Source organism: Telmatherina bonti (genome assembly GCF_933228915.1).
Source record: "Telmatherina bonti genome assembly, chromosome: 11".
NCBI lineage: Eukaryota > Metazoa > Chordata > Actinopteri > Atheriniformes > Telmatherinidae > Telmatherina > Telmatherina bonti.
In genome coordinates this window covers 15,787,723-15,806,902 of record NC_136629.1, presented here as the reverse complement: position 1 = coordinate 15,806,902, position 19,180 = coordinate 15,787,723, and the positions used below count along the sequence as shown (strand labels likewise).

General features: G+C 40.7%; 1 protein-coding gene across 1 annotated transcript in view; it reads left to right on the top strand.

The window, feature by feature from the left end:
* thada (THADA armadillo repeat containing) overlaps positions 1-19,180 on the top strand; it is a 142,203-nt gene that overhangs the window by 115,926 nt on the left and 7,097 nt on the right. Inside the window, exons 33-36 of the mRNA XM_079249231.1 lie at positions 3,082-3,206; positions 6,079-6,151; positions 7,532-7,682; positions 7,841-7,963. Of these exons, the coding sequence (XP_079105357.1) occupies positions 3,082-3,206; positions 6,079-6,151; positions 7,532-7,682; positions 7,841-7,963 (472 nt within the window). The remainder of the gene's footprint in view (positions 1-3,081; positions 3,207-6,078; positions 6,152-7,531; positions 7,683-7,840; positions 7,964-19,180) is intronic.

The following is a 19,180-nucleotide window of genomic DNA, read 5'->3' as shown; positions in this document are numbered from 1 at the left end:
ACAACTTGCTAAAGTTGAATCTGAGCATGAGGATGAGGAAGAAAGGTGATGTAAGTGACTGAATGTAGCATTGCTGTTCGATCATAGAAGAATGGTCAGACTGGTTGAAGATGATGGAAAAACAACAGGAAGTTAAATAAACACTGGTTCCAATCAAGTTAATGTAGAATACCCTCTCTGAACACACACAACTGGTGGAAACAACATGATAGTATGGATCTATCTTGATTTTTATCTAGTGTTTAGACTGTTATGAGTTACTTTTGAGGATCCTGTTTCCACCTAAACAACTTTTTTTTTTATTTTTATTTATTTTTTTTTTTTTTTTAACAAACCTGGACACATTTCCACCAACAGTACGCAGCCTAAAACTTTCCTTCAACCCCAAACTATTCCTGAATAAGTCGATGGTTCCCCAGAATTGTTGAGAGGCTGAAAATCTCTGATTTGTGGATCATACCTGCAGCTTTCCACCTTACATGTAAGCATGTTTATTTTACTTTGAACGTCTTGACTCCGTATTTTGATCATTTTTTATAAATGGAGCTAAGGAAAGTAGATAGATGACAAAGTTCTGGTTCTTTTCAGTGTAAATTTGATCATGAAGACATTCAGCATGACATTAAGTTGGCAAAATTAGTCGACAAGCGGGGAGACAATAGTGACTTCAGGGAAAGTTAAATAAACTGAAAAAGAAATTAAAGAAGCTAAAAGACCATAACAACTGAATTAGTTACAACTGCCATGGCAACAAGTGTTATCCGCCATAGAATACATTTTCTGCAACTTTGTGATGCAGCGGAGATTAAGGGTGGGAAAATCGAATCAAAAAATCGAAAATTGGGATCTTTTGCTTCACAATTTCAAAATATTTTTTTTGTTTAAAAATCCATTTTTTTTCTCCAAATAAATACAAATAATCCGTTATAAAAATTTTTGTAATTTTTATTGTTTTATTGATCTTTTATTTTTCTTCTTGGGCATTATAGCAGCAAAATGATGATCTGGCTACTGTGTTGTCCTAATTGAAATCAAGAAAAATGACGAGGAAAAGAAAAAGTTTATACATTTTTTGTTTGTTTTTAATCTACAAAAATCAGCAATATCGAAGAATTGTGAGAATCGCAATTTAAATCAATTCTGCTCCCAAAAAATTGGAATCGAATCGAATCGGGACAAAAGCATATCGTCACAGCCCTAGCAGAAATGCAAACCCCACAGATTAGCAGGGATTATTTCACCCTGGTAAATAAATTCCAGCTCATAAAAGTTCTTGGAAATATCTGTGGGAAACTCCCCTTTGGAGCCATTAGTACCAACATGGCATGGTTTAACCGCCACAGCCTACCTCAGTGTTGTTGCTGACCATGTCCATCTCTTTCATTTCATCTCTGTTGTTTCAAATGTAGCGTAGTGGTGTCAGACAAGCTTGCATAGGACACTAAAGCAGCTGGAGGAGAGGAAAATGCACAACAGACTAGTTGGAGATGTTAGAAAAGTAACTTTGTACAGACTCAGCAATAGAAGATGGAAAAATGTTGCACATCATGAACATCATGTGAGCCTGGATCCATCCTGCCTTGTATCAACGCGTCACGCTGATGGTGCTGTAATGGTATTGTGGATATTTTCTCTGCATAGCATGGTTTAAACACTCATCCCTTTATCAGCACAATGTAGCATCTTCTGATGGATATCTCCAGCAGGATGATGCACCATGTCACAGAGCTATATGCTGGATTGATCACTCAATCCTGAATCAAATCAGATTGTGGCAGAATTTGTGATATTAGCAAATCTGTCATTGTTTTCCACTGATCTGATTTATCTTGATCACTTTTCTGGTTTACACCTGAACCCATATCTATACTAAAGGCACCTGAATCATTCCCAGACCATAGGAACTAAGAAGTTATGATGCATTGAAGCGATGTGACGCTGAACATAGCCATCACCTTATCAATACCATTCTTACTTCCAAACGCAGCGATCTCAGCATCATTCTGTGGGCAAGTTTTTCTCCAACACTGGCTGTGAATCTAGTTCCAACCAAAGGAAAGATGCGTGGAGAGGCATGCAGACAATGAGCTTTACTTTTGATCATGACAACAACGGATAGCATGCTGGAAAGGAAACATAGGGGTGACATTTTGAAACGGCGCTGGAGCGGCCCAGCAAGATTCTGGTCCTTAACCCAGTAGAGCATCTCTAGAGAAATGTTTTCCTATTCACTGACCTTTAGTTTGGGGTTTGGTTGACCTTGAAGAGATTTCAATCGGAATTGTGTGGGGAAAATTGATCTGAATAGGTCGTTATTTTCATTTAAACCCTTGAACTGAGTCCAGAGTCGGCCGAAACAGCAGAAGCTTCGCAGGCATATCCGCTGCTTTTTTCACTACCTGCATACACAAATATGCAGCCGCACACGTTTACACACAGGCGCAGCATGCACCCGCTCGCTCTTCACTCCACCCACAGATCCTATCAAGCAAGTTTTATTTTAAAGCTCTAATAACAAGTTGGAGCCTTGAAAGAAAAAATAATCAGTGAGATATGCAGGAGGAACGTCAACATGTGTTCTCGGCTCCATGTGTGATATTTAACAGGGGTCCCTGACGGGGGGAAAAACAGCTCTCTCCCTCCACACACTGCCTCCTGCTCTGAAATGACCGGGCAAAGGAAACAGGCGGTTTGGCTGAATGGATGAAACGAGCGGGCACGAGGAACAATGATGGAGATGAGAGAAAAGCCTCAGGATGCCAGCAGTTCTGCTCATCTTTGAGTGCATGCACGTGCTAGTGTGTGTGTTTGTGAGAAGGCGGGAGCGAGGCAGCTGCGTAACTGTAGTTAGGGTGTGTGTGTGTATTAAGGATGTGACCGGTGGGGTAAAAATACCCTCAGGGCAACTTGCCAGCCACGCTGCAGAGAGGACACCAAAGCTGTGTTGATGGATGGGGCTCAGCAGCTTCCCTCAGCCGAGTGTCAGAGAGTGTGTGTGTGTGTGTGTGTGTGTGTGTGTGTGATGGAGGTGACTGCATCAGTCTAGCACCTGCTCACTAGCTTTCACTTTCCCTCTCCCAGCTCCTGCAGGTGTTAAGTGCATTGAGCTCCAGCAGTGAGCTGCGATGGAGGGATGCTGCAAAGGTTTTGTCCCAGGAGGAGGTCCTGCTGCACCTCCTCACTCTGACTCAGAACTCTGCACACTGGTCAGTAAAACCACATGGATTGTTTCTGTTTGTTTGTTTGTTTGTTTGTGGCTACATCAGAAATGAAGAATTCAATGAAGCTGAGCTGTTTTGTTTCGCATCAACATAGAGACAGTCCAGTTCACTGTAATCTAATTACAATCCATATGATGCACATTAGTCCAGTTTATATTAACTGAGTTCATATAAAACTGTTTGTAATTACATCGCTAAGGAAACCAACAGATTACATGAGCTTTTTTCTTCAATTTGGTCCCCCACCCTGAGCAAGGAGGCAGTGGAGAGGAAGATGGTTCCATTTAACAAGAAGAAAACCCTCCAGAGGGTAGAAAGCACCATGACCAACACCAGGGATACCTACTGAGGTCATTCATGTACTCATGGAGAGTAAAGAGCTAAGAGGTGTTTAGTTTGTTGGTCCATCACAAGAAAAAAGCAGGCTGCTTACCTGAAGTTGCCTGTTTTTAAGGGGAATCCAGTGTCGTGGGGGTTAAATACTTTCACTGGCGACTACATGTTGATCAGATGTAGCATCAGAATCATTCACACCTGGTCGTCTGCTAGACTGGGTGTGATTGGGGACTGGGTTCAGTTCACTCTTCCAATCCAAGTTTGCTTTTATACACCAGTCAAACAAAGCGGACCTCGAGTTCCGCAGTCCTGTAAATGTTAGGAGTTTCTCTGCTCCAACACATCTGGCACTTGTCAGACCTTAGCAGACTTGTTCAGACCTTAACATCAAACTCTACACAAGTCTGCTAATTAGCCGTTAATTTGAATCAGGTGTGTTGCAACAGGGAAACCCCTAACATTTGCAGGACTGTGACACTCAACCCCTGACCCATACTAACCCAACTACTGGGTAATACAGGACAAGCTTTGCTTCCACCATACAAAAACAACATGTAGAGCTGCTTCAGATACGAATGGTTTTGGGATGACGGCATTTCTTTAGGAACTTCTACTGCGCCCTTCCATGTCTGACCACAAGATGATCCTCCTGGTTTTGGTTGCATTACCTCATAATGTGCTTCGTGTTGTCATCCACTGCCTGCAATTTGGTTCACTTGAAGTCAACTGAGACCAAAGTTTTTGGAGTTAATTTCTTCTTCTGCATCAGAGTTTGACTTCACATTCACACCTCCCAACACAAAACGGGTTTTCCAAGCAAACTAACAAGGATCCAAATCAGAGGATCTGAAACTTCTGTTATCACCACAACCACACTGAGGGAGCTGTCAAAGGTTTTTAGAGCTTTTTAGAAGTCTTTCAACCTGGTAATAGAGGGAAAAATACATTGTATAACCTGTTAGTTGATGTGGAAACAAGTTCAAGCCCAAACATAGATAAATGTACAAAAAAATCTTGCAGATTTGTCTATTTTGCATAAAGAACAAGCTTGTTTCGCAGACTGATTTACTTCTGCTAAATGGGAAACACTAAAGATGCTGTTTTCCACATAAATATTGGTGCCTTTTCTGAAATAAATATTTTTAGAAGTCGAATGTCCTCCCAGTGTTTATGTTTGTCTGTTTGCGAAGTTAAAAGATTGTTATATGTTTCATTTTTTCCCAGCAGTTTCCATCAACGTTTTTATATGGTTGATCACATTTATCTAAGTAAAAAATATTTATTCACATTTTACTCCAGTTTTTTTTCACTTTACTCATTTCTCAAAACTGTTAACTCCTAAATAATTCATTGTACTGATGATGATCTATGAGACAAAGGATGAGACAGTCTCATGGCAACCCGGGAAGCTTAAAGGCAGTGATGGATGGAGGAGATGGATGCACCACACAATCCTCCTGCTCCTCCTCCATAGCTCAGTTTTTGTTTTCTGGCGTCACGCTGAAGAGTCTTCACGCTGCTGTTTGCTGGCCGCTTAGACTCCTTTCAGAGTCAGAATCCATGTGGTGGGGACACACTGGGTCGCTGCCTGCACCTGGCCACTCTTCGACTCATCCTCTTTCTTCTCTCTGCGAGCTGTTTGCATGCTTACGTGTGCATTACAGCTGTGTTTTGCTTCCCGCGTCTGTTTGAACATAAACCAGAAGGAATGGAAGCGTTTATGTGGCTGAAATCAGATATCTGTGCTCTTAGGCTTCCATTCGCACCATTAATTCCCCTCCATTAGATTATTCACACCTGCCGGGCCGAAAGCAGTGTTATTGTCAGAGTTTATGAAAGACTCATGAGTCATACGGCTTCTCTCTTTTACCACAAACTCCTTTGGCACATGCTGTTCTAGTATATCTGTGTGTGTGCCTGTACAGTGAGCTCTTTGACATGCATTGGCAGAAACGCGCCTTCCTTGACAAGCCGCTGCTGTACTTTTCTCACCCCTGAGAAGAGAATACAGGCGTGAATAAGGATTGGATTACAAAAGGCTTTAAGCCCTGTGAGCCTGTTCCTGGCCACGGTTTCTTGTCCACTTTCCCCTTCGGTGCGGCCCCAGGGTTATGATTAGAGCCAGGGAGGGTTTGGTATTGGGTTGCTGGCCGCCCTTGTCTGCTGAGTGATTGAATGGCGTTAAGGCTATTGTGGCCCATAATGTAGTGGTGAGTACCAGCACACTTCTATTGTGGACTGTAAGTCTGCACAGTGGAGTTATGAGAGCAGAGGACGGTGGTGAAGCGTCTGATGTGGTTTCCTCAGAACAAGCCGAGGAACAGTTTGTGTTTTTTTAGATGGTTTAAAAAAAAAAAAAAAAAGGTTAAATCTGCTGATCAGAAATATTATAAAGGGAATAATGTCCATTTGAAAACAGCCACTCCCATTTTCTTTACCAATAAATGGCTTTAAATCATTGATTAGCCTCTGAGGAGGTTCATTTCACACACAAAGTGTTTGATTTTTCTTTTTCTTTCAGCGTGGAGCTCCACTGTGCTGCCCTGACGCTGCTCTCCCAGCTGGTGGTTCAACTGGTCATCTCCGACCCTCTGGTAAACGCTCATCCTGGAAGGACGCTTCAGTTCGACTTAGAGAGCAGCGCTTCCCAAACTAGTCAAGTTTAACTGCTCAGTTTCATGACAGTAAATGAGTGTGTCACTTTTAACACTTTAAAGTTACTGAAATCATTTTACTTCAGCTGGGAAGAAACTGAATCAGGCTAATAGTTTCCCCCAGTTGGCAGTTTTACTAGGATTTTGGAAAATTATACAAGTCTTGAGCACCAACAAGCATGCTTTTTTTTTTTTATATGACTGTCTAACCTGGCCACATATGTGCTGGACTGGTCCATCCTTTATAAGAAACAGTTAAAAGAAGTTTAACAGTCGCTCAGTAACGGCAGCTAGCTTTTTGCTACCATACACGCCACATGTGAGAACGGTCTGTAAGGAGCAGAATAAATAAATGCTTAGTTTTACCTCTCAGGATATAAAACAAGCCTGAGCCAGATGATCTTAGAAGTCTCATGTCTCATACACCAGTAGCAACATTTGAGTTTTTTGCCACCCAGGAAGCCACTGCTGGGCTCTGGGAACCAGGGATATGGTCCTTTTTCTGGTGTTTGTGAGGACCAGAGCAGCGTTCCTTTTTCCCCACAGGGACCTGCAAATGCTTCATTATAGCAGTCAAATCCACTGAAAAGAGATGATGAAGAAGCTTTTCTAGATCATTACTCCTTTTATTCGACCTACATTCTTCAGGCGGTAAAGGCTGATTTGATTCCTGTTTTAATGTGGCGACTAAACTTCCGCTCACCATGACACTACAGTTTCTGGCTGTATCTGTTGTTTTCAACATTGTGGACCGAAGCTGGACACTACTCTTTGGGCCATCTTTGTTTTAGAAGAAAATCATTTCAGATTTACTGTATTGTAATTTAGCTGAAGACTCGGTCTGGTTTGATCTGTTAAATTCAAGAGGAAACAATTCAAATCTGAGCAGCAATATCTCATTTTCTTCTTCCTAATCCTGATCTAGTTGCATCTTTAAACGTTGCTCTGCGCGACGTTCACAGCTGCTGTTTGCAGCTGAATTTGAAGCATCATCGGGCATTTTGATAAACTCTGCCAGGCCTCATAGATCCTGCTTGAAACACTGTTTAATGGAAACATTCATAAACTCCATTTAGTACTTGGAAACACCTCTCATCTTTTTTCATCTATTTGTATATAGATTTTCTCTTCCAGGTATCAATTTTACTGTAAAATAATGAAAACATTAATAATATCCATGTAAAAAAAAAAAAAAAAAATTCTGTCCAAACCTTAATGCTCTTATAAACAGCTACTACAGCAGACATGTGTTGTCGTCTTTGGTTATAAAAGGCAGTAAATCAATAAAAATACCTGAAAATATTTCTGTAATTATTGCAGAACATCAGTGCAGTGGCTGATTTGGATCAATGGGGGGCGCTGGTGTGCTCGTTCTGTGCTGTGGAGCAGCCTGTTGAGGTGAAGCTGATGGCTGCCAAGGTGCTGGTTAACTGCACCTCCACCCTACTAACTAACCCTCAACTACCACTGGGTGAGTGTGTGTCAAAGCGTTGAAATCTTGTCTTTTTTCAGACAGTGAACCTGAAATGTCTTTAGCTTATTAAGTTTGTGTGTGTGTGTGTGTGTGTGTGTGTGTGTGTGTGTGTGTGTGTGTGTGTGTGTGTGTGTGTGTGTGTGTGTGTGTGTCAGGCCTGAGCACTACAGCTTCACTGTGGAGGAGTGTTTTCATGCTGCTGCAGGATGAAGACCAGGAAGTTCGAGATTCTGCGTCTGACTTCACCTCTAACATCCCCGCTCACCTGCTCGGCACAGGTACGCTCCTTCACACACACACACACACACACACACACACACACACACACACACACACACACACACACACACACACACACACATTTATGATTCACACCTGCTCAGTGCATGCAAACAGAAATGCTAATCAGCATCATTTCGAGTTTTCTTCTTCATGCTGGTCTTGTCCTCTCTTTTGCTAAATTCTAGTGCAGCGCCACCTTTGGTGGGAATGGGGATATATTATAGTAACAGTTTGGTTCGTTTAACCAAAGTGCAGCATGAACCTCTGTCTGAATGGATACACTCCCCTACAACTGAGCTGAGTCCCCAATCGGACCGGGTCTAGTGGACTATCCTGATGTGAATGAACCCTTAGTTTCTATGGAGCATGGGAAGGGTAATGGCTGAACTCGCCATGAACTATCGAAGCCCATAAAGAGATTAAACTGGAAGAAATTCCAAACTTTTATTATAACAAATCACCTTAATGGAAACTGGAATTACCACACCAACTTCATACATCACGTATCACACTGCCACAGCTTAACCTGTTATAACTAAAGCATAAAAACATCAGACTGAAAACAAATTATATTAGGATAAAATACAACTGAAATACAGTTAAAAGACGAAGCCCTACAATAAATAAATTATAAATTAAATTATAAATTAATGTGGGATTTAAGAAATGTTTTAAAAGTAAACGATGAAGAAGCTTTTCTAACATTCAAAAGCAGATTATTCCACACTGTAGGAGAAGCTAAAGGAAAAGCTTTGTCCCATGTGAGCTTCTGTTCACATTTTGGTACAACCAGGAGCAGCTGAGTAGGAGCAGGAGTGTACTAGGTGGGGCCATCCATTTGAGGATTTTAAAACAAATATAAGAATTTTATAATGAACTCTAAAGTGCACTGGCAGCCAGTGGAGCGAGGCCAAAATGGGTGATATGATCCTTCATACATGCTCAGCTAAAACACATGCAGAGGCACTCCGAAGCAACTGGAGATGTGAGATAGATGACTGGCTGATGCCTAAATAGATGCATTACCGTAATCCAACCATGACGTAATGAAGACATGGATGACTGTTTCAAAGAGCTTTCTTGAAATGATGGACTTCACCTTCACCAGCTGCCTTAAACGAAAAGAGATGGACTTCATCTCTGAAATAATCTGGCTACAGTTTAAGATCACTGTCTGTCCTAAAGCCTGGGTTTGTAAATGTTGGCTTTATAGGCAGTCCGAAGACGTCTAAGTGATCTTGACGATGATCCACATTAGCCACTGGGTGAAAACATGATTACATCTGGTTTTTAATCATTAAATTTTCAATAATTTACAGCCGTCCAAGCTTTAATTCAAACTAAGACATTCAAGAGGTGTAACTGAGGGGCATTGAAAAATCTCCAGTATTTTGTGCTGGTCCAGTTATGAGCAGGATTTCTTTTATTTAATTGACTAATTAAATCATTTTATCACTCATCCCTGGGCTGACCTGGTTAGTTATGGGTTTCAGCCTAAACAAACCAAAAGCACAATGAATGTTATATTTCCTCTTTCCCCAAACAAGCTGAAGACAACAGAGAAATGTAAATACAACTCGTCTTTGTAAAAACACTCAAGCAAACACACACCAGCATTAAAAGAAGCTGATTACATCATTTCGTGTTAAGGGTTGGGGAGCATTCCTGGAACGGAGGGTGCTAATTCTAGTTTAGTAGTATGGATGTGAGAATTGTGTGCGTGTGTGTGTGTGTAAGTGTGTGTGTGTGTGTGTGTGTGTGTGTGGTTATGTGTCATTGTGGAATGTCTGAGGCCTGTTTTCTGAAGAAGCATTTAATAGCAGGTTTCACCCGGTGGATTCTGCTAACATTTTATCCCTCAGCGTTCAAACGCTCCCTTCTCCTCCTCTGTCACAAACAGACTTATTCCAACTTCCTGTCCTCACAACATCCACTTCCTGTACTTTTCCAGCTTCCCTCCAGGAGACCCTTATTGTGTCTTTCATCACTGATATAATCGCATAACACAACACGAGATAGCACAAACATGTTCACAAGGAAAAAAAAAACCAGAAAAGTGGGCAGCTGTTGGATGGAAGGACAGAGTTGAGGGACGGAAGACGTGGACTCATTTTTATTTCTTTGAAATGTGGCTGCATTTTTATTTTTTCATTATTTATTCATAAAAGATAAGTGAAAGATTTTTTTTTTTTTGGTGAACACAACACATATCATGATTTAAGGGCCCAGAAAACACATTTAAAATTCCTTGAAATGTTTTGATACCAGTATTTATCTAAACGTATTGTGTGTTTGCACTTATGTGTGTGTGTTCTGCATGTGTTTATGTACATAAGGCCAGACAGGGTGAAGATAAACTGTCAGCTAAATATCTGATAGTGAAAGAGGCCAACAGTATGACTAAGATGGAAAGGTTTTCTTTCTCTACAACAGGGAGAGAACACAATAGACATAATTACAGAGTGCGTGCGTGCGTGCGTGCGTGCGTGTGTGTGTGTGTGTGTGTGTGTGTGTGTGTGTGTGTGTGTGTGTGTGTGTGTGTGTGTGTGTGTGTGTGTGTGTGTGTGTGTGTGTGTGTGTGTGTGTGTGTGTGTGTGTGTGTGTGTGTGTGTGTAAAAATGAGTCCTCCATCTATTCACCGCTCATTTGGAGATAGTTTACTGCATTTGAGGGAGGCGGAGAGTGTGTCACTTTCTGTAAAATAGCCTACGTTTCCTCTTGGAAGCTTGGGAGGAAAAAGCGAGCGAGTGTTTGTCTCCTTTCTGAGCTTTCACTTCTCGGCCAAGTCATTCAGAGGAGCCCGAAGCCTGCACCAGATATATAGTCCATCTGAAAACGTGTCAAATGTGGCAAAGGCATGCAGCACATGACCGGTGGAATAGGACATAGGATAGTAAATTGGTTATCACTCATGAAACCCAGACTTGACTGGAAAGTTAAACTTCTTATGCAAATGAAAAATAAACCCTAATAAAATCTCATTCATTCAAGGGTTTAAAAGGCCTTTACTGGAGAAAAATGTTTTTTTTTTTTTTTCCTTTAAAGCTTTGCAGTCTTTTAAAATTATGTTTTACAAGCTGGAAGGACATTTGAAGCAAATTTAGAAGCAATCATGATTGAAAGAGCTGCTATTCCAGGTCGGATCTGAGAGAAAACAGTGTATCCTTCATGGGGACAATTTAGCAAGTAGTCTTTTAACTTTAAGTAATCAGATATTTATGTGACTGGTAGCAATTATTTATATCCACCACAAGGTGGCGTAAATTTAACAAGCATTATCTGATTCACTATTGTTTGTCTCGGGTACAAAGCGTTTAATGCTAGTCGATTACAGTTAGAAGAAACATGCAAAACCAACAAAGCGCGACAACGTTCTGCGTCGAAAGAGTTAAACTGAAAGAAGGTCCAATAAAACCTCTGCTGGTTAAGCTAGGATTAGCTAGCGTTGTGTGTAGCAAGACTATGCTCTTTTATTTGAGAGTGAAACATCCAATCAGGATTCCACCAGAACTTTCTTTGACATGAAAAAAAAAATCAAATAGCAGACCTCACCTCATGTCAGAGGTGATATTTAAAGACGTGCTTCATTAGTTTTGATGAAGATGAAGGTCTTTGAAGTTTGATGGGTTTTGTTGAGCCGACGTTTCCACTCCCATCAATAAACTTGGCATTTTATTGTGCAGTTTTTATTCCGTACGCATATTTTAAATATTAGCTAGTTTTATAGCTTTGTCTGTTTTGTTTCTATTGTTTTATTTTACCTCGGTACCTTGTTTATATGAACTCCTCCTATTTGTTCTTATTGTTTTCAGATTTAATTGAAACTTTTTGTCTCTGGTGCTTTCCTCGTGGGAATCATGCATGTCGGGGATTGTGCCTGTTCAGTCTGCAGGGTTGTTGCCATGGTGATCCTGCTTGGCCAGGTGCTATATGGGGGTCCTGTACTGCAGCACTATGGCTGTGCTGAACCCCACGGGAGTGCCCTGAGCTTTATAAATAAAACTTTGATTAGGTCAATTAGATCTGATTTGATTTCCACTTTTCCATCAATACAAAGACTAAGCAAGGTTAAACATTTCCTTAAAATCAAGCAATGAGAAAATACAAATATGTAAAGAAGACATGGATCATATAAACACGTGGTCACCAAAAAATACACAGCCCACCCTGCCACAGACCAGCTTTTTGGGACAAGACTTCTTGTGAAGAATGAAATAACTGGGTGCTTTTTTCAGCCATCTCTAGAAAGGAGAACTAAGTTTTCTGTTCTGTTCATAAGTTTGACGCCTCTCATAGCTCTCAGACTTCAGTAGTTTTTATTTTTAACATTTCAAACATTCCCTCCTTAATCTGCCAAACATGTCAGCATGGTGTTTGACTGACCCTAATTCTTTCACTTAACAGTTCCTTACGTTAGCCTTAGTGGGAAGCAGTCACATTAATGGTAACCCAGGTACCGCAGCGTTGGACTTGTTTTAACACTTAATCAGCTTTTTAGATTAAATAAACCAGTAACAGAGCTCTCCAAACATTCCAACAAATAGGTTACTTGCCTTTAGAAGAGAGGAGTTTTCAGTCAATCCCATTCACAACTGGTATGTTGTATAAAACCTCAGTGCCCCACTTAGTGACCTGTGTAATATCTCAGGTCAGTAGGCTGAGCCCCTGCTGTCAGACGGCCAGGGAAACAGAAACAAAATAGCTCGGCATGCTATTCCACAGCAGAGCTTTACAGTACAGAGCCCTGCCAGTGGAAAAAGCAGCACTGCTGTCTTCATGTCTGTGTGTGCGTACAGGTCACTGTGTGTGGTTATTTCTGTGTATCTTTCCCATTCCCCTCAGGCCAGTCAGTCCTGAACCAAAGATGTTTCGTGTGTGTGTGTGTGTGTTTTATGACGTGCCATAGCCGATTCAAGTATCTGAGGTGTTAGCTGCTTCAGATGCAGGCGACGACTTCTGGCCCTTTGATATGGAGGACTGGCTGAAATGTGGGAACAGAGACCAGCTCAACAGCAACACTTTCACACACACAGCACAAACAAACACACACACACACACACACACACACATTATCAAAAAGATGTATTACCCCAGCCAGGCAGGGGGGAGTTTAGTTGTTAAAGTTTAGCCCAACTGGAAATTTAACTGCCAGGAAAAATAAGCTAATTAAATGTTTTTTGTATTCAGTTTCTAAATAATCAAATGCATATGAAAAGGCAGATTTTTTTTCATTTGTCTTTTATTGTCACTTTCTAATGTTATGAAGATGATTGGATCAGCTGCAAAACAGACTTTTTGAAGCTAAAAGATGAACCACATCTCAGACAAATTTGGTGGAAAAAAAACCCCTGTCAGACATCAAGTCAGCTGAAGCTCGTCTTCTCTTAGCTGTGACCCACAGTGGGGCCATTGTTCTGGACAGGAAGAGCAAACCTAATTTAGCCCCCTCCAATGTCCCATGCACTCTCCACCAGCATCATCATCACCACCCAAATACCTCCTGACTAATTGGGTCTGAAATCAAACTCCAGTCGTCCTCACTAGACCTCCAGCATTGTGACAGGCTCTGGTCAGGAACAGAGGGATCATTTTCATATTCAGAGAATAGAAGGATTTGGATGGAGCAACGGTGGTTCAGAGGGCATTGATTAGTGCTAAGGGTAGAACACCAAACAGATCCAGAATCAGTCCAGCATTATATCTTTCGGATAATCTAAATTAGACATTTTTTATGTTGAATATTAGTATTAAATCCCGCTAAGTACAACTACAATAAAAGCAAAGGAGCTGTATTCCCTCCATCCTGATGGTTCTGCCACAGAAGTGAGAAAACTCCCTTAAATCTCAGATTATCCAGAAATGGATGGCATCCAAAGAATTGCATTATTTCTGTGCCAGATCTAATGTTTCCTAAACTAAATGCATAATAGAAAACATTAAGTTGCTAAATTTAAACCTGTATTACAAACCTTTTTGCAGTGACATTCTCATATTGGATTGCGTGGTTTTAGTTTCTGACGTATAGCACAAATGACTCCTCAAACACAAAACATACAAACACAAAACACCTTTTTTGTGTCATCACACAAAAGATAACATTGGTATTTAAAATGTTTTGAAAATGGACTTAGCTAAGTTGACGGTCAAGCTAGCACTCATCCTATTAACATTATTAAGCCAAGCTAAGTTTTTGTTATTGCTTTTTGTTGAACACTCGTGAGAGTTGTATTATTACCTAATCTTACTCTCTATGAAATATTGACCTTGTATTATGACCATATAAACTAGCGGTTTATGTGTAAATATGAAGCTGTTCCAACTCTTTCGGTTTGGTTTACACAGCATTCATAGTTAATGAAACTCATGGGTTAATCATTATGCTAAAAAGCCACTCAGTAAATCATGACCAAACGTGCACCCAGGAGTAACTCACTTTGCTTACAGCCTGCAAATGTCTTTGCAGAAAACAGCCATTCATACAGTACGTGCCCCACTGTTCATTCATCTGGATGACGAGGTTGACTGGATGAGAGCAACCTGACAGAGCTGAGAGACACTCATTAAACAGACTCTGTCCTATTTTAGCACAAAGTTCACTGGACCGTTAAAGCCAGGTTTGTGTCAATCATGTGAGCAGAAATTGTAAAAACGTGCAGAATTCAGAGAAATACCCAAAATTTGATTTGCAGCTCTAACCTTTAACGTCTGAATAAAGAAACTGTTATTTCCACCTTCGGTGGATACAAGCAAACAAAGATGACGCCTGTAGCATTTCTCAGTCAGACATCAGCACTGGCAATGAGGTTTTAATAATTTGGTGATGTGAAATAAAGTCAGTAATGAGCGTGTCTGCAGGTTCAGCTGTAGTGTGCAGCGTGTAGATAAGCATGATGAGATAAAGATATAACAGCAGTTTAGTTTACCTCACCATGGTTTTTATCACAATCTGTGTGAAACTGAGTCAGCTTCTCAATGCAGCCTCCATTACTGTGTAATCACACTTAATCTGAGAGTGGCTACAACTCATCTGAATGCTCACTATAAACCTCGCAGACTGTTGGTGAATGCAGCAGGGACTTAAGTTTAGGGTTCATGTTTTAAATGTGGAACAGATGCATCTTAATTTGTCTGGTAAATGTTGGCATAATGCAAACATCACATTGCTGGAAATGTTTACTCAAGTCTGAATAATCTTGAGGAATATTTGCATAATTGACACAAAAGCCTGCAAGACAACAGAACTTGTCTTCAAAGGGCAGCTCCCTTTTTAATGCATGGCCAGTTTACTACTCATTCATTAAAATAAAAAAGAAAATTCCTTTGAAAATTGGAGCAGCTCTCTGAAGTTTAAAAACCCCGAAGCTGTCTGTGCAAGTGCCGAACTGAAGATGTTTTTTTTTTCTTTTCTTTGCATTATGGGTATTGTAGGACAGACCAAAGTTTAAGGTATGTCTTATGAGACTTCAGCATTGTTCACTAATAAATTGAGTTTACAATTAATTAATGTGAAATTTGCTGTCAGCTCATGTAGTAAATTTAACCCAGGCTGCTATTTCTTCTACTAAGATTTGCAGATAAGAAGCCAAACAACCTACTGTCACATTTATAGCCTCTCCACAGAGCATGATCGATGATCTTTAAACCCTGTTTGATAGGCAGTCCAGATGATGGTTGGCTTTCCATGATGGAGACAGAGAGGAGCCTGTGTTGCCCCCCTGCTGAAGCAACCATCAACTTGTATTTGATCCTTTGACTCAACCAAGCGCAGACCGGGCTTCATGACAAATGCTGCAGCAGAAAGCTTCCAGGCTTTAATCTCAGACCACTGCTTTCATGTTAATGCTCGTCACGCTGCCAGCATCGCTACTTTTGTTGTCAGGTTTCCTGTTTTAGTTGTTATTGTTGTTGTTCTTGGTCTCAACTCTCCCTGTTTCTCGTCAGCCACCAGAGGAAGTCTGGGGTTGTAAAAGTCTGTGTTTTTATTTCACACCTCTGTCGCTATCTGACACCTATGCTTCCTGGAGCCACGGTTCCAGCACAGAGCGTCTGAGATGTCTCGTTTGTAGAAGAAAAAGTGAAAAAGCGTTCCTTTCAACTTGGCTGAAGTATGTGGTGTGTGTGTGTTTTTGCTGCCATTTGGTGAGAATTTGTCTTCTGCAGCTGAAACTGTCATTCTTTGTGCAAATATAGATCTGTGTGACCCCTGTCGGACAGACAATCTCTTTATTGGGGTGGAGAATAAAGACCTGACTGTGGGACAGCACAGGTGTAGCTGTGGGATCTGCTTGGTGGTCCAAGGCTGAGTTACAGACAAGTTTGAAATGGTTATATAAGTGATGGAGCGGACATCTAACCCATGACCGCCAGACGTTTGTACAGTGAAGGAATGAACTTCTATTACAGTGAATATCGTGACACCAGCAAGTGGAAGATCACAGGGTGAAAAGTGTTTGGTATTTCTCTGATTTCACTCTCCTGACAACCCCCTGATAAACTCCTGCATCCCTTATCCTCCACTCAATGGGACATCTGACACCCCCTCCAGCTGCAGAGGTTCAGTGTGGATTTACGAAAGAGCAAAGGTCTCTTTTAATTTAGCTGGGTAACTTAAATGGCTCAACTGTTAATAAGAAACAATGGCTACGGTTACATGATGTGTTTTAATTCAGAATTAATAACATAGAATTAAATAATTTTGAATTGTTGTATTCTCCTACGAGTTTGCATTAAAATAACAATTCTGAATGAACGTTTACATGAAACACGTCCTTATTTAATTCCTCTTTAGAGCGGCGGGTTGGGAAGGGTTCTGATTGGACGTGATGTATGATGTATACCGGAAATTAACAAAGTTTGCTCCCTGCTTCTCATCTTTTCTGTTGTAACTTGTAAAAACCACATAATAAGTACCAGTTTCGCCGCTATTTTTTATTGTAAATGTGAAGTAGCAGCTCAACACGGGCATACTACTTCACTTTTTGCAGCAACTGAGAAGGAGAAGAAAGATAGACGACCAAACACGGGAGGCCAAACAACGCGCGTCATCGGGACAGGACAAGGTAACGAGCATGCTCAGAACAACCGGAATTAACTTAGAGCGGAATGAAGGTTTACATGACGGAGGAATTAAATAGTTTGGAATTAAAATGCAGCTTATATCGGAATTAAGTGTAATTCCAAATAGAAATTTGCATTAGGAATGAGGTGTTTACATGGTTGTTTTTCATCAGTTTAAAGTGGAATTAACTTTTATTCAGAATTAAACAGGAATTAAAACTCCCATGTAAACGTAGCAAATGTGGCTGCAGTAGTTCATGCAGAATGACCATGTTGCTATTGATTAATACCTCTAATAAATCTACTGTGGAACAAAAAAAAGACAAAACCATTGTTGCTTCATATATATCATGTGCTATGTCGACTGCTGTTCGTGCTGTATTTGGTGAGAGTTCATCACAGGAAGAACAAATGTGAGAGACTATTTTAAACCGTATGCAAACAGTGTGTAAGATGAGCTGCGTTGCAACAGGAAGGAAATTGATACAATACTAGATCAGATTACTAGCTTTTCATTTATATTCTCGGCATTATGTGGAGGTGGCAAGGTCCAGAAACTTCTGCTTTAATCCACAATTCTTAAGAAAAGATGTCAGTGTCTTCATATTTTGTTTTAAACAGTTTTATTTTTGTTCCTTAGATTTGTGGTTTGAAAAAATAAGCCCGACTCAAGGTACACTCGAGCAGTCAGCATTGCAACATATCGTACATACACAGCTACCATTAGGAGATTAGAAGTTTACATCAGCTTCTTTGGTGTCACATACTGATGACGTGAAAAAGTTGAAGGAAACGGTTTGTATTTTGAAAAAACTTTGTTTTTTATGAGCTGTTTCTGCCACCAGACAATTAAAGACGGTCAAAACTTAAGTAAATGAATGAATAAACACAACATAGCTAGATGAGAGAACTAAAGAAGACCTTGTGTGTGTTGTTTTGTTTCAGGTTAAGATTAAAAGATTTTCAGCTGGTCTTGTCTTCCGATTTCCCAATACGAAGCCAGACTCGACTCTTGATTTGGAAGTCTGGAAATCAAACCAGCAACCCCTCTGCCTCCTGACCCATGGTTATTTATTTCCATGTTATCATAAAATCCTGGTTGGAAAACTGATAAACAAGCTTAGTCATCAATATTAAGTCTTCAGGACGTTTAGTTGATATAGTAGAATTTGGTTAAACTGGAGAGATTTCTGGTCATTTGGGAATATGGCCCCAGTCAATATTGACAGAGTGTCGTAGCTTTTTGTTGCCACTTGGGGGCAATCTCAGGAACATATCAAATCTATCGGATATCTGAGGGTATGGGCTGTTCTTAAGCCTCTTTTCTATTAGTATCAGCTTGTCTCAGCTTAACTCGTCTCAACTTGTCTCAGCTTGGTCCTGTTTCTTTTCCATTACAATTGAGTACCAGGTCTAAAATGGGCGGGGTCTGTGTGAAATTGCTGTGACGTCAGTGTTGTGCACAAAAAGCTCTATAACAACACAGGACCAAGAGGCAATCTGCTACTTGGTCTCTGGCTCGCCGGGCGCTGACCATGAATAGTATCCAAATGTTGGAACCACTTCCAGTCTCTGCCAACTATTATGGTCCTTGACCTGCCGATAGTCACTTTTGAGCTTTTAAAGCTTCTCTCAACACTGCTGAAAACTCCTTTGGTACCCGTAGCTATTGAGTCGGAAAGCTCTTGATAGATTTTTTAAATTTCATGTCACTCCACCTAGTTCCCTCTGAATAGTTTCCATAGCAACCAAGCATGGAAATGTCTCCACCTCAGAATTGGACTACGGAATAGGCTTTTGTTGCGGCATTGCTTGTCACTTAATGTAAACAACTTGTGAGTTGGAATCGCTCTTCCAGTGATGTCATTCCCTGACCCTGACCTCTGAATGGCCGCGCCCCTGACAAATAGTGGCATCCAGTCAGGCAACGTCACACACAACTTGACTCAGCTCGCTTAGAACCTAACCTGAGGAGTTACCAAAGAAAAGAGTCGAGGCGAGTTAAGTTGAGAGAGACAAGCTGATGCTACTGGAAAAGGATCATTGGCTGTATTGGTGCCATTGTTGGCTCTTTATCTTTGCTCTGCAATAAAAAATATAAAGATGTCAGATTGACAAAGATATGCTTTGTCATGGTTATCAGTTAAAGTAATCGA